We start from the raw sequence: 14,320 nt of genomic DNA on the forward strand, positions 1-14,320 counted from the left end.
TTTTTACCATTCGGCCATCAGATTTTCCACCAATGCTCCTTATAGGACATATCACTGCACTCTATACTCCTCTGTAAACTGCTCATCTCTGTATAGCTGTCACAAGACCCACTGGCTGATGCTTATTTATAAAACTCTCTTATGCCTCACTCCCCCCTATCTGAGATATCTACTGCAGCCCTCATCCTCCACATACAACACCCGTTCTGCCAGTCACATTCTGTTAAATGTTCCCAAGCACACATCCCTGGGTCGCTCCTCTTTTCAGTTCGCTGCAGCTAGCGACTGGAACGAGCTGCAACAAACACTCAAACTGGACAGTTTTCTCTTCATTCAAAGACTCAATCATGGACTCTTACTGACAGTTGTGGCTTCTTTGCGTGATGTATTGTTGTCTCTACCTTCTTGCCCTTTGTGCTGTTGTCTGTGCCCAATAACATTTGTACCTTGTTTTGTGCTGCTACCATGTTGTGTAGCGGCCATGTTGTGTTGCTACCATATTGTTGTCATGTGGTGTTGCTACCATGCTGTGTTGTCATGTGTTGCTGCCTTGCTATGTTGTTGTCTTAGGTCTCTCTTTATGTAGTGTTGTGCTGTCGCTCTTGTCGTGATGTGTGTTTTGTACTATAATTTATTTTTTATCCCAGCTACGTCCATGCAGGATGACTTGTCTTTTGGTAGGCCGTCACTGTTCCTAGACCAGTTAACCCACTGTTCCTAGACCAGTTAACCCACTGTTCCTAGACCAGTTAACCCACTGTTCCTAGACCAGTTAACCCACTGTTCCTAGACCAGTTAACCCACTGTTCCTAGACCAGTTAACCCACTGTTCCTAGACCAGTTAACCCACTGTTCCTAGACCAGTTAACCCACTGTTCCTAGACCAGTTAACCCACTGTTCCTAGACCAGTTAACCCACTGTTCCTAGACCAGTTAACCCACTGTTCCTAGACCAGTTAACCCACTGTTCCTAGACCAGTTAACCCACTGTTCCTAGACCAGTTAACCCACTGTTCCTAGACCAGTTAACCCCCTGTTCCTAGACCAGTTAACCCATTGTTCCTAGACCAGTTAACCCATTGTTCCTAGGCTGTCATTGTAAATAAGAATTTCTTCTTAACTGACTTGCCTAGTTAAATAAAGGTAAAATAAACAAAATAAGTACAAATTAAAAACGGAAGAAGCTTCCAGAAGGACAACCATCTCTGCAGCACTCCACCAATCAGGTCTTTATGGTAGAGTGGCCAGACGGAAGCCACTCCTCAGTAAAAGGCACATGACAGCCCGCTTGGAGTTTGCCAAAAGGCACCTAAAGACTCTCATACCTTGAGAAAGAAGATTCTCTGGTCTGATGAAATCAACAGTGAACTCTTTGACCTGAATACGAAACGTCACGTCTGGAGGAAACCTGGCACCATCCCTACGGTGAAGCATGGTGGTGGCAGCATCATGCTGTTGGGATGTCTTTCAGCGGCAGGGACTGGGAGACTAGTCAGGATCAAGGCAAAGATGGACGGAGCAAAGCACAGAGAGATCCTTAATGAAAACCTGCTCCAGAGCGCTCAGGACCTCCGACCTGGGGCGAAGGTTCACCTTCCAACAGGACAACGACCCTAAGCACACAGCTAAGACAACATATGAGTGGCTTTGGGACTAGAATCTGAACGTCCTTGACTGGCCCCGCCAGAGCCCAGACTTGAACCCGATCGAACATCTCTTAAAGAGACCTGGAAATAGCTGTGCAGCAACGCTCACCATCCAACCTGAATGAGCTTGAGAGAATCTGCAGAGAAGAATGGGAGAAACTCCCCAAATACAGGTGTGCCAAGCTTGTAGCATCATACCCAAGAAGACTCGAGGCTGTAATTGCTGCCAAAAGTGCTTTGGTCTAAGGCACTATGTCTCAGTGCTAGGGGCGTCACTACAGCCACCCTGGTTTGTATCCAGGCTGTATCACAACCGGACGGGATTGGGAGCCCCATATGGAGGTGCACAATTGGCCCAGCATCGTCTGGGTTTGGCCGGTGTAGGGCCATCATTGTAAATAAGAATTTGTTCTTAACGGACTTGCCTAGTTAAATAAAGGTTAAAAAAAAAATACAAATAAGTACTGAGTAAAAGGTCTGAATACTTATGTAAATGTGATACTTCAGTTTCTTATTTTAATAAAATCCTGTTTTTGCTTTCTTATTATGCAGTATTGTGTGTAGATGGGGGGGAAAAATATATGATCAATGTTAGAATATGTCTGTAACCATATTATATTTATATAATATAATATATAATAAGAAAATGTGGGAAAAGGGTTTCTGAAAGATCTCTGTTCAACATCACTGTCCCTTCCATTTTGTTGTAGATCTCTCTGTTCAACATCACTGTCCCTTCCATTTTGTTGTAGATCTCTGTTCAACATCACTGTCCCTTCCATTTTGTTGCAGATCTCTCTGTTCAACATCACTGTCCCTTCCATTTTGTTGTAGATCTCTCTGTTCAACATCACTGTCCCTTCCATTTTGTTGTAGATCTCTGTTCAACATCACTGTCCCTTCCATTTTGTTGTAGATCTCTCTGTTCAACATCACTGTCCCTTCCATTTTGTTGCAGATCTCTCTGTTCAACATCACTGTCCCTTCCATTTTGTTGTAGATCTCTCTGTTCAACATCACTGTCCCTTCCATTTTGTTGTAGATCTCTCTGTTCAACATCACTGTCCTTCCATTTTGTTGTAGATCTCTCTGTTCAACATCACTGTCCCTTCCATTTTGTTGTAGATCTCTCTGTTCAACATCACTGTCCCTTCCATTTTGTTGTAGATCTCTCTGTTCAACATCACTGTCCCTTCCATTTTGTTGTAGATCTCTCTGTTCAACATCACTGTCCCTTCCATTTTGTTGTAGATCTCTCTGTTCAACATCACTGTCCCTTCCATTTTGTTGTAGATCTCTGTTCAACATCACTGTCCCTTCCATTTTGTTGTAGATCTCTCTGTTCAACATCACTGTCCCTTCCATTTTGTTGTAGATCTCTCTGTTCAACATCACTGTCCCTTCCATTTTGTTGCAGATCTCTCTGTTCAACATCACTGTCCCTTCCATTTTGTTGTAGATCTCTCTGTTCAACATCACTGTCCCTTCCATTTTGTTATAGATCTCTCTGTTCAACATCACTGTCCCTTCCATTTTGTTGTAGATCTCTGTTCAACATCACTGTCCCTTCCATTTTGTTGTAGATCTCTCTGTTCAACATCACTGTCCCTTCCATTTTGTTGCAGATCTCTCTGTTCAACATCACTGTCCCTTCCATTTTGTTGTAGATCTCTCTGTTCAACATCACTGTCCCTTCCATTTTGTTGTAGATCTCTCTGTTCAACATCACTGTCCCTTCCATTTTGTTGCAGATCTCTCTGTTCAACATCACTGTCCCTTCCATTTTGTTGTAGATCTCTCTGTTCAACATCACTGTCCCTTCCATTTTGTTGTAGATCTCTCTGTTCAACATCACTGTCCCTTCCATTTTGTTGTAGATCTCTCTGTTCAACATCACTTCAACATCACTGTCCCTTCCATTTTGTTGTAGATCTCTCTGTTCAACATCACTGTCCCTTCCATTTTGTTGTAGATCTCTCTGTTCAACATCACTGTCCCTTCCATTTTGTTGTAGATCTCTCTGTTCAACATCACTGTCCCTTCCATTTTGTTGTAGATCTCTCTGTTCAACATCACTGTCCCTTCCATTTTGTTGTAGATCTCTCTGTTCAACATCACTGTCCCTTCCATTTTGTTGTAGATCTCTCTGTTCAACATCACTGTCCCTTCCATTTTGTTGTAGATCTCTGTTCAACATCACTGTCCCTTCCATTTTGTTGTAGATCTCTCTGTTCAACATCACTGTCCCTTCCATTTTGTTGTAGATCTCTCTGTTCAACATCACTGTCCCTTCCAGATTTTGTTCAACATCACTGTCCTTCCATTTTGTTGTAGATCTCTCTGTTCAACATCACTGTCCCTTCCATTTTGTTGTAGATCTCTCTGTTCAACATCACTGTCCCTTCCATTTTGTTGTAGATCTCTCTGTTCAACATCACTGTCCCTTCCATTTTGTTGTAGATCTCTCTGTTCAACATCACTGTCCCTTCCATTTTGTTGTAGATCTCTCTGTTCAACATCACTGTCCCTTCCATTTTGTTGTAGATCTCTCTGTTCAACATCACTGTCCCTTCCATTTTGTTGTAGATCTCTCTGTTCAACATCACTGTCCCTTCCATTTTGTTGTAGATCTCTCTGTTCAACATCACTGTCCCTTCCATTTTGTTGTAGATCTCTCTGTTCAACATCACTGTCCCTTCCATTTTGTTGTAGATCTCTGTTCAACATCACTGTCCCTTCCATTTTGTTGCAGATCTCTCTGTTCAACATCACTGTCCCTTCCATTTTGTTGTAGATCTCTCTGTTCAACATCACTGTCCCTTCCATTTTGTTGTAGATCTCTCTGTTCAACATCACTGTCCCCATTTTGTTGCCTCTCTGTTCAACATCACTGTCCCTTCCATTTTTGTTGTAGATCTCTCTGTTCAACATCACTGTCCCTTCCATTTTGTTGTAGATCTCTCTGTTCAACATCACTGTCCCTTCCATTTTTGCAGTTGCAGATCTCTCTGTTCAACATCACTGTCCCTTCCATTTTGTTGTAGATCTCTCTGTTCAACATCACTGTCCCTTCCATTTTGTTGTAGATCTCTCTGTTCAACATCACTGTCCCTTCCATTTTGTTGTAGATCTCTCTGTTCAACATCACTGTCCCTTCCATTTTGTTGTAGATCTCTCTGTTCAACATCACTGTCCCTTCCATTTTGTTGTAGATCTCTCTGTTCAACATCACTGTCCCTTCCATTTTGTTGTAGATCTCTCTGTTCAACATCACTGTCCCTTCCATTTTGTTGCAGATCTCTGTTCAACATCACTGTCCCTTCCATTTTGTTGTAGATCTCTCTGTTCAACATCACTGTCCCTTCCATTTTGTTGTAGATCTCTCTGTTCAACATCACTGTCCCTTCCATTTTCTTGACCAATTTGTTGTAGATCTCTCTGTTCAACATCACTGTCCCTTCCATTTTCTTGACCAATTTGTTGTAGATCTCTCTGTTCAACATCACTGTCCCTTCCATTTTCTTGACCAATTTGTTGGCAAGTTCTCCGAGTTGAGTTCATGACTCATTGCAAGAATGTTATACATATTACGCATGAAAAACAGAGAACATGAAATCATCATTGGTATGGATATAGTGGCCATTGACTCAACTTAGCCTTTGGCCTTTTGGCTCCAGCCATTAGCACGAGCCCATCCTCCTCAATTAAGGTGCCACCAACCGCCTGTGCTGAATTTACCCCACTCTCCCCCGAAGCATGAAGGAGAGATGTTATTTAATCAAGAAGCTGACTAAACTCTTTAAGAACCAGCTGTATGGAAAAAAGTGTGTGCTATATCATGGAAAATAAATAAATGTGACTCCATGTAACACACTTTGAAATGGTTCCCACAGCACCGCCGAGAGAATCCTGGCCTCCACCAGTCAAGTAAACAATGCCCTACACGACATGAAGAATTTAATCGGAAGCATACCGAGACTTGTGAACAGCGACCGGTTCTTGCAGATCGAGCAGAAAGTGGATGTGGAGGAGATGAAGATGGGTATCAGAAACGCCTCGGCCAGACTGAAGGCTGAGTTCAAAGCCATGCAGGTGAGGTGTATCGTGTTATTGGAAACTCACGTTGTTCTGGGGGGCAGGCCTGCCGGGTTTTGACTAGATGGGGAGTACGGCAGGCGTAACTTTTTATAGCAGGTTAGGAGAACTTACTCAGAAGGTTAGAATAATTAACATAGCAGGTTAGGAGAACTTACTCAGAAGGTTAGAATAATTAACATAGCAGGTTAGGAGAACTTACTCAGAAGGTTAGAATAATTAACATAGCAGGTTAGGAGAACTTAATCAGAAGGTTAGAATAATTAACATAGCAGGTTAGGAGAATTAGGTTGAGTTTAGGAAAGGGTTATTGTCGTAGTTTGCAAAAAAATAAAAAATCCTGACGCTATTTGAACACAAGCAACAACCTTTGTTTTCAATAATGTTTTCAATTCTGCTTCAGGTGAAACCAACATCAGTGTGTTGCTAACAGCTTCACTTCATCAGTCTGATCGCGAATTCCACCGCCCTCTTTGAAAAACATACCAAGCAGTTGTGTCACCAAAAAAAATGAATATTTTCGATGGCACCATTGGAGAGATTTTCAGCTTAAGGCAAATTCTTAACTCCCTTACACAGGATACTCTGGAGGTCACAGGTCACGTAGCCCAGAAGGTCATCGCCTCCTCCTTCATCATGCTGCTGCTGGGGAGTTCTGCCAGTTACCTGGTCAGGTAATCTACCCAATACAGCTGAAGAGGACACCCCTCTTAGTTCCTCTCTAGGTTTATTTCTAGGTTCCTGCCTAACTACTGTAGGTCCCCTTCTTCTAGGGAGGCTTGCTCTTTAGGGTGGGTATCTGTGAACTGCTGACGGAAAAAGGATTAATAAAATACATTTGATGTGATGTGGTTCCAGCCTCCCTTTTCATATGTTTAGACGAGGAGTTCTCTTCTTTTCCTCAGGTATCTCACAGACCTAAAGCACGACAATGTGTGTCAGACACGCCGGCTACAGGAGTTACTGAGGGCCCGGGGGGTGGAGGAGCTCCCAGAGGCCTACAGGTGGGAAACCTGTAGGTCTCTTCAGATCCAGGCTGAGTATCTGTAGAGCACTTTGTGCCAACTACTGATGTAAAAAGGAATTTATAAAGTACATTTGATTGATTGATTACAGAAAGAGGCTGGTGAGGACCAGGGGCTGGAGGATGACAAAGAGGGAGCTGAGACGATGCCTGTGGGGAGGCACCATCCTGGGCTTCTACTGCCTGGTATGTGCCCTGGTCCTAGGGCTCGACCACCTCATCTACTCTGTCCTGCAGACGTCTCTGAGCTGGGCACAGGACATTCCTGAGGTGAAAACTACCATTTCACTCCGTATGAAGGTTAGTATATTCAACAAAGACTTTTCTTTAATGAGTAGGATGTGAAGGATTTACTCCAGACATCTGACGGGGCACCCCCCCCCCCCCCCCGATGACGAGTGGAAAATCTGCTGTTACTCATTGACTCTGGTACCCCGTGTATATATTATATATATATCGTTACTCATTGACTCTGGTACCCTGTCTATATATTATATATATATCGTTACTCATTGACTCAGATTATCTGGTTAGATTACTTGGTTACGTTACCTGGTTACACTACCTGGTTAGATTACCTGGTTAGATTACCTGGTTACATTACCTGGTTACACTACCTGGTTACATTACCTGGTTACACTACCTGGTTAGATTACCTGGTTAGATTATCTGGTTACATTACCTGGTTAGATTACCTGGTTACATTACCTGGTTAGATTACCTGGTTAGATTACCTGGTTAGATTACCTGGTTAGATTACCTGGTTATATTATCTGGTTAGATTACCTGGTTAGATTACCTGGTTACACTACCTGGTTAGATTACCTGGTTAGATTACCTGGTTAGATTATCTGGTTAGATTACCTGGTTAGATTACCTGGTTACACTACCTGGTTAGATTACCTGGTTACATTACCTGGTTAGATTACCTGGTTAGATTACCTGGTTAGATTACCTGGTTACACTACCTGGTTAGATTACCTGGTTACACTACCTGGTTAGATTACCTGGTTAGATTACCTGGTTACACTACCTGGTTAGATTACCTGGTTAGATTACCTGGTTACACTACCTGGTTAGATTATCTGGTTACACTACCTGGTTAGATTACCTGGTTAGATTACCTGGTTACGTTACCTGGTTAGATTATCTGGTTACACTACCTGGTTAGATGACCTGGTTAGATTACCTGGTTAGATTACCTGGTTACACTACCTGGTTAGATTACCTGGTTAGATTACCTGGTTACACTACCTGGTTTGATTACCTGGTTAGATTACCTGGTTACACTACCTGGTTAGATTACCTGGTTACGTTACCTGGTTAGATTATCTGGTTACACTACCTGGTTAGATTACCTGGTTAGATTACCTGGTTAGATTACCTGGTTACACTACCTGGTTAGATTACCTGGTTACACTACCTGGTTAGATTACCTGGTTAGATTACCTGGTTAGATTACCTGGTTACACTACCTGGTTAGATTACCTGGTTAGATTTCCTGTTTAGATTACCTGGTTAGATTATCTGGTTACACTACCTGGTTAGATTACCTGGTTACGTTACCTGGTTAGATTACGTAACCTGGTTACGTTACATGGTTACATTACATGGTTACGTTACCTGGTTACGTTACCTGGTTACGTTACCTGGTTACGTTACCCGGTTACGTTACCCGGTTAGATTACGTAACCTGGTTACGTTACATGGTTACATTACATGGTTACGTTACCTGGTTAGATTACCTGGTTACGTTACCTGGTTAGATTACCTGGTTACACTACCTGGTTAGATTACCTGGTTAGATTATCTGGTTACACTACCTGGTTAGATTACCTGGTTACATTACCTGGTTAGATTACCTGGTTACATTACCTGGTTACATTACCTGGTTACACTACCTGGTTAGATTACCTGGTTACACTACCTGGTTACATTACCTGGTTAGATTACCTGGTTACATTACCTGGTTACACTACCTGGTTACGTTACCTGGTTAGATTACCTGGTTAGATTACCTGGTTACGTTACCTGGTTAGATTATCTGGTTACACTACCTGGTTAGATTACCTGGTTAGATTACCTGGTTAGATTACCTGGTTACGTTACCTGGTTAGATTACCTGGTTACGTTACCTGGTTAGATTATCTGGTTACACTACCTGGTTAGATTACCTGGTTAGATTACCTGGTTAGATTACCTGGTTACACTACCTGGTTAGATTACCTGGTTACACTACCTGGTTAGATTACCTGGTTACGTTACCTGGTTAGATTACCTGGTTACACTACCTGGTTAGATTACCTGGTTAGATTACCTGGTTAGATTACCTGGTTAGATTACCTGGTTAGATTATCTGGTTACACTACCTGGTTACGTTACCTGGTTAGATTACCTGGTTAGATTACCTGGTTAGATTACCTGGTTACACTACCTGGTTAGATTACCTGGTTACGTTACCTGGTTAGATTACCTGGTTACACTACCTGGTTAGATTACCTGGTTAGATTACCTGGTTAGATTACCTGGTTAGATTACCTGGTTACACTACCTGGTTAGATTATCTGGTTACACTACCTGGTTACGTTACCTGGTTAGATTACCTGGTTAGATTACCTGGTTAGATTACCTGGTTACGTTACCTGGTTAGATTATCTGGTTACACTACCTGGTTACGTTACCTGGTTAGATTACCTGGTTATGTTACCTGGTTAGATTACCTGGTTACACTACCTGGTTAGATTACCTGGTTAGATTACCTGGTTACACTACCTGGTTAGATTACCTGGTTACGTTACCTGGTTAGATTATCTGGTTACACTACCTGGTTAGATTACCAGGTTAGATTACCTGGTTAGATTACCTGGTTAGATTACCTGGTTACACTACCTGGTTAGATTACCTGGTTACACTACCTGGTTAGATTACCTGGTTAGATTACCTGGTTAGATTACCTGGTTACACTACCTGGTTAGATTACCTGGTTAGATTTCCTGTTTAGATTACCTGGTTAGATTATCTGGTTACACTACCTGGTTAGATTACCTGGTTATGTTACCTGGTTAGATTACGTAACCTGGTTACGTTACATGGTTACGTTACCTGGTTACGTTACCTGGTTACGTTACCTGGTTACGTTACCGGTTACGTTACCCGGTTACGTTACATGGTTACGTTGCATGGTTACGTTACCCGGTTACGTTACCGGTTACGTTACCTGGTTACGTTACATGGTTACGTTACATGGTTACGTTACCTGGTTACGTTACCTGGTTACGTTACCGGTTACATTACCTGGTTACGTTGCCTGGTTACATTACCTGGTTACGTTACCTGGTTACATTACATGGTTACGTTACCTGGTTACGCTACCCGTATCAACAGTATCAGCTGTATTACCATCCACAAAGCTCCACCCTCTGTCTCTGTTTTTAGATTACAGTCCTAATCATTGACCTTATCCGTGAACCTGCTGGAGAAATGAACAAAGAGTATCGCTACAGGATCCTGCTGTTGCCCCCGGACTGCGTCGTCCCTGTCCCCCAGACCCGTCTGTCCTCTCCACCACCGCAGCCCTCTTCCTCACCGCCCTGGTCATGATTCTGGGAGAGGTGAGAGGTGGTCCTCTGTAGCTCAGTAGGTAGAGTTCGGCACTTTTGTTTGCTGCCACCCGTTTGAAAACGTTACTACTCTACGTAAGGTTTGGATAAAAGCTTCTGCAAATGCCATGTATCATATTACGATGTTATTATGACAGGTGTTCACCAGGAGGATCAGGAGGAAGATCTGTTCGTCCTTCTACAGAGACAGAGAGGAGGAACGAGCCTTGTACCTGCGGGACAAGATTCTATTAAAGCTGGAGGATGAGGGAAATATTTCCTAGATCGGTGTATGGAATTAGTTTTTTTTTTTGGTTATTTCATGGTCTTCATGATGTCCATTCTTTAGATCAATCAATCATTGAATGAATCAATAATGTGATTATGATACAGGAAGTAAAATTGAAATCTACTTCATAGAAACTGGAAGGCGGATCAGACCATAAACCTCGGGAACAAGATTCTACTGCAGACCAACGATGACTGGAAATGAACAAGATTCTACTGCAGACCAACGATGACTGGAAATGAACAAGATTCTACTGCAGACCAACGATGACTGGAAATGAACAAGATTCTACTGCAGACCAACGATGACTAGAAATGAACAAGATTCTACATATACATTAATCAATCAATCATGTCAATAAGATAATTGACTTTAAATCTTATTAAAATCAGCATTACCTATCCATCTGACTCTGTTTTCAATGTCATCATACGGAGGCACACTAACTGGAAATACCCTGTCTACCATTACACCAAAAAGTGTTGGTTATTTATCAAACATATTAATCACTACACCAAACAGCACCAGTTATTTATAAAACATATTAATGATTACACTGCGGGAGAAAATGATGACAGTTCAGGAACAAGGAGCTTGTTTCAGAGGCTGCCTGTATATGGCCCTGTTGGGTCCCAGGTTATATCAAGCCTACTATATGGCCCTGTTGGTTCCCAGGTTATATCAAGCCTACTATATGGCCCTGTTGGTTCCCAGGTTATATCAAGCCTACTATATGGCCCTGTTGGTTCCCAGGTTATATCAAGCCTACTATATGGCCCTGTTGGTTCCCAGGTTATATCAAGCCTACTATATGGCCCTGTTGGTTCCCAGATTATATCAAGCCTACTATATGGCCCTGTTGGTTCCCAGATTATATCAAGCCTACTATATGGCCCTGTTGGTTCCCAGGTTATATCAAGCCTACTATATGGCCCTGTTGGGTCCCAGTTTATATATAGCCTACTATATGGCCCTGTTGGGTCCCAGTTTATATCAAGCCTACTATATGGCCCTGTTGGGTCCCAGTTTATATCAAGCCTACTATATGGCCCTGTTGGGTCCCAGTTTATATCAAGCCTACTATATGGCCCTGTTGGGTCCCAGTTTATATATAGCCTACTATATGGCCCTGTTGGGTCCCAGTTTATATATAGCCTACTATATGGCCCTGTTGGGTCCCAGTTTATATCAAGCCTACTATATGGCCCTGTTTGGGTCCCAGTTTATATATAGCCTACTATATGGCCCTGTTGGGTCCCAGTTTATATATAGCCTACTATATGGCCCTGTTGGGTCCCAGTTTATATATAGCCTACTATATGGCCCTGTTGGTTCCCAGTTTATATCAAGCCTACTATATGGCCCTGTTGGGTCCCAGTTTATATATAGCCTACTATATGGCCCTGTTGGGTCCCAGTTTATATCAAGCCTACTATATGGCCCTGTTGGGTCCCAGTTTATATATAGCCTACTATATGGCCCTGTTGGGTCCCAGTTTATATCAAGCCTACTATATGGCCCTGTTGGGTCCCAGTTTATATCAAGCCTACTATATGGCCCTGTTGGGTCCCAGTTTATATGAAGCCTACTATATGGCCCTGTTGGGTCCCAGTTTATATCAAGCCTACTATATGGCCCTGTTGGTTCCCAGTTTATATCAAGCTTACTATATGGCCCTGTTGGGTCCCAGTTTATATCAAGTGGCTCTTATAGGAAGGTATTTACATTGGACTTACAGTATAATGGTGTGGATACACACTGACTGTACCAACCCCCCCCCCACACACACACACACACACCACCTCAAACCGGTGTTTCTGGCACCTACTGCAATACCTCATTCAAAGGCGCTTAAATATTTTGTCTTGCCCATTCACCCTCTGAATGGCTTAAACATCCTTATTTAACCAGTCTCCTCCCCTTCATCTACATGACTCCTCCCCTTCATCTACATGACCCCTCCCCTTCATCTACATGACTCCTCCCCTTCATCTACACTGATTTGAAGTGGATTTAACAAGTGACAGCAATACGGGATCATATCTTTCACCTGGATTCACCTGGTCAGTCTATGTCATGGAAAGAGCAGATTTCACCTGGATTCACCTGGTCAGTGTATGTCATGGAAAGAGCAGCTTTCACCTGGATTCACCTGGTCAGTGTATGTCATGGAAAGAGCAGCTTTCACCTGGATTCACCTGGTCAGTCTATGTCATGGAAAGAGCAGCTGTTCCTAATGTTTTGTAAATACTCAGTTTACATATTGTAACATACTGTATTCCCGCAATCAGTTGTCTGGAAAATAGTAAAATGAATCAACTCAAGGTAGTTTGATAATATAATTGCACAAACACCAAATAGACATGCAGTTTCAAGAACTTTCCAAATAGTTAGGCTAATACTAACATTAAACATCGTAGAGCATATTATGTTTGGGCATCTAGCTCATTAGGATCATGCAAAGAGGATAACCAGCATCAGTGAGTATTAACATGACTGTTATTAAAAACATGACTGTTATTAAAAACATGACTGTTATTATTAAAAACATGACTGTTATTAAAAACATGACTGTTATTAAAAACATGACTGTTATTACTAAAACATGACTGTTATTACTAAAACATGACTGTTATTACTAAAACATGACTGTTGTTACTAAAACATGACTGTTATTAAAAACATGACTGTTATTAAAAACATGACTGTTATTATTAAAAACATGACTGTTATTAAAAACATGACTGTTATTAAAAACATGACTGTTATTATTAAAAACATGACTGTTATTAAAAACATGACTGTTATTAAAAACATGACTGTTATTAAAAACATGACTGTTATTAAAAACATGACTGTTATTATTAAAAACATGACTGTTATTACTAAAAACATGACTGTTATTACTAAAACATGACTGTTATTATTAAAAACATGACTGTTATTATTAAAAACATGACTGTTATTACTAAAAACATGACTGTTATTACTAAAACATGACTGTTATTATTAAAAACATGACTGTTATTATTAAAAACATGACTGTTATTACTAAAAACATGACTGTTATTACTAAAAACATGACCGTTATTAAAAACATGACTGTTATTACTAAAACATGACTGTTATTACTAAAACATGACTGTTATTACTAAAAACATGACTGTTATTAAAAACATGACTGTTATTAAAAACATGACCGTTATTAAAAACATGACTGTTATTACTAAAACATGACTGTTATTAAAAACATGACTGTTATTATTAAAAACATGACTGTTATTAAAAACATGACCGTTATTAAAAACATGACTGTTATTACTAAAACATGACTGTTATTACTAAAAACATGACTGTTATTAAAAACATGACCGTTATTAAAAACATGACTGTTATTACTAAAACATGACTGTTATTACTAAAACATGACTGTTATTAAAAACATGACTGTTATTAAAAACATGACTGTTATTAAAAACATGACTGTTATTACTAAAACATGACTGTTATTAAAAACATGACTGTTATTACTAAAACATGACTGTTATTAAAAACATGACTGTTATTAAAAACATGACTGTTATTACTAAAACATGACTGTTATTAAAAACATGACTGTTATTACTAAAAACATGACTGTTATTATTAAAAACATGACTGTTATTAC

The 14,320-nt window shown here is 40.9% G+C and overlaps 1 protein-coding gene across 1 annotated transcript in view; it reads left to right on the forward strand.

The window, feature by feature from the left end:
* Window positions 1–11,056, forward strand: part of LOC115123806 (osteoclast stimulatory transmembrane protein-like) — a 60,519-nt gene extending 49,463 nt beyond the window's left edge. The window contains 8 exon segments of the mRNA XM_065025040.1: window positions 5,540–5,738; window positions 6,321–6,415; window positions 6,647–6,745; window positions 6,858–7,065; window positions 10,201–10,300; window positions 10,303–10,376; window positions 10,523–10,654; window positions 10,785–11,056. Coding sequence (XP_064881112.1) covers window positions 5,540–5,738; window positions 6,321–6,415; window positions 6,647–6,745; window positions 6,858–7,065; window positions 10,201–10,300; window positions 10,303–10,376; window positions 10,523–10,648 — 901 coding nt within the window. The 3' untranslated portion in view covers window positions 10,649–10,654; window positions 10,785–11,056.
* The last annotated feature ends 3,264 nt before the right edge of the window (window positions 11,057–14,320 follow it).

Source organism: Oncorhynchus nerka, linkage group LG12 (assembly GCF_034236695.1).
Source record: "Oncorhynchus nerka isolate Pitt River linkage group LG12, Oner_Uvic_2.0, whole genome shotgun sequence".
Taxonomy (NCBI): Eukaryota; Metazoa; Chordata; class Actinopteri; order Salmoniformes; family Salmonidae; genus Oncorhynchus; species Oncorhynchus nerka.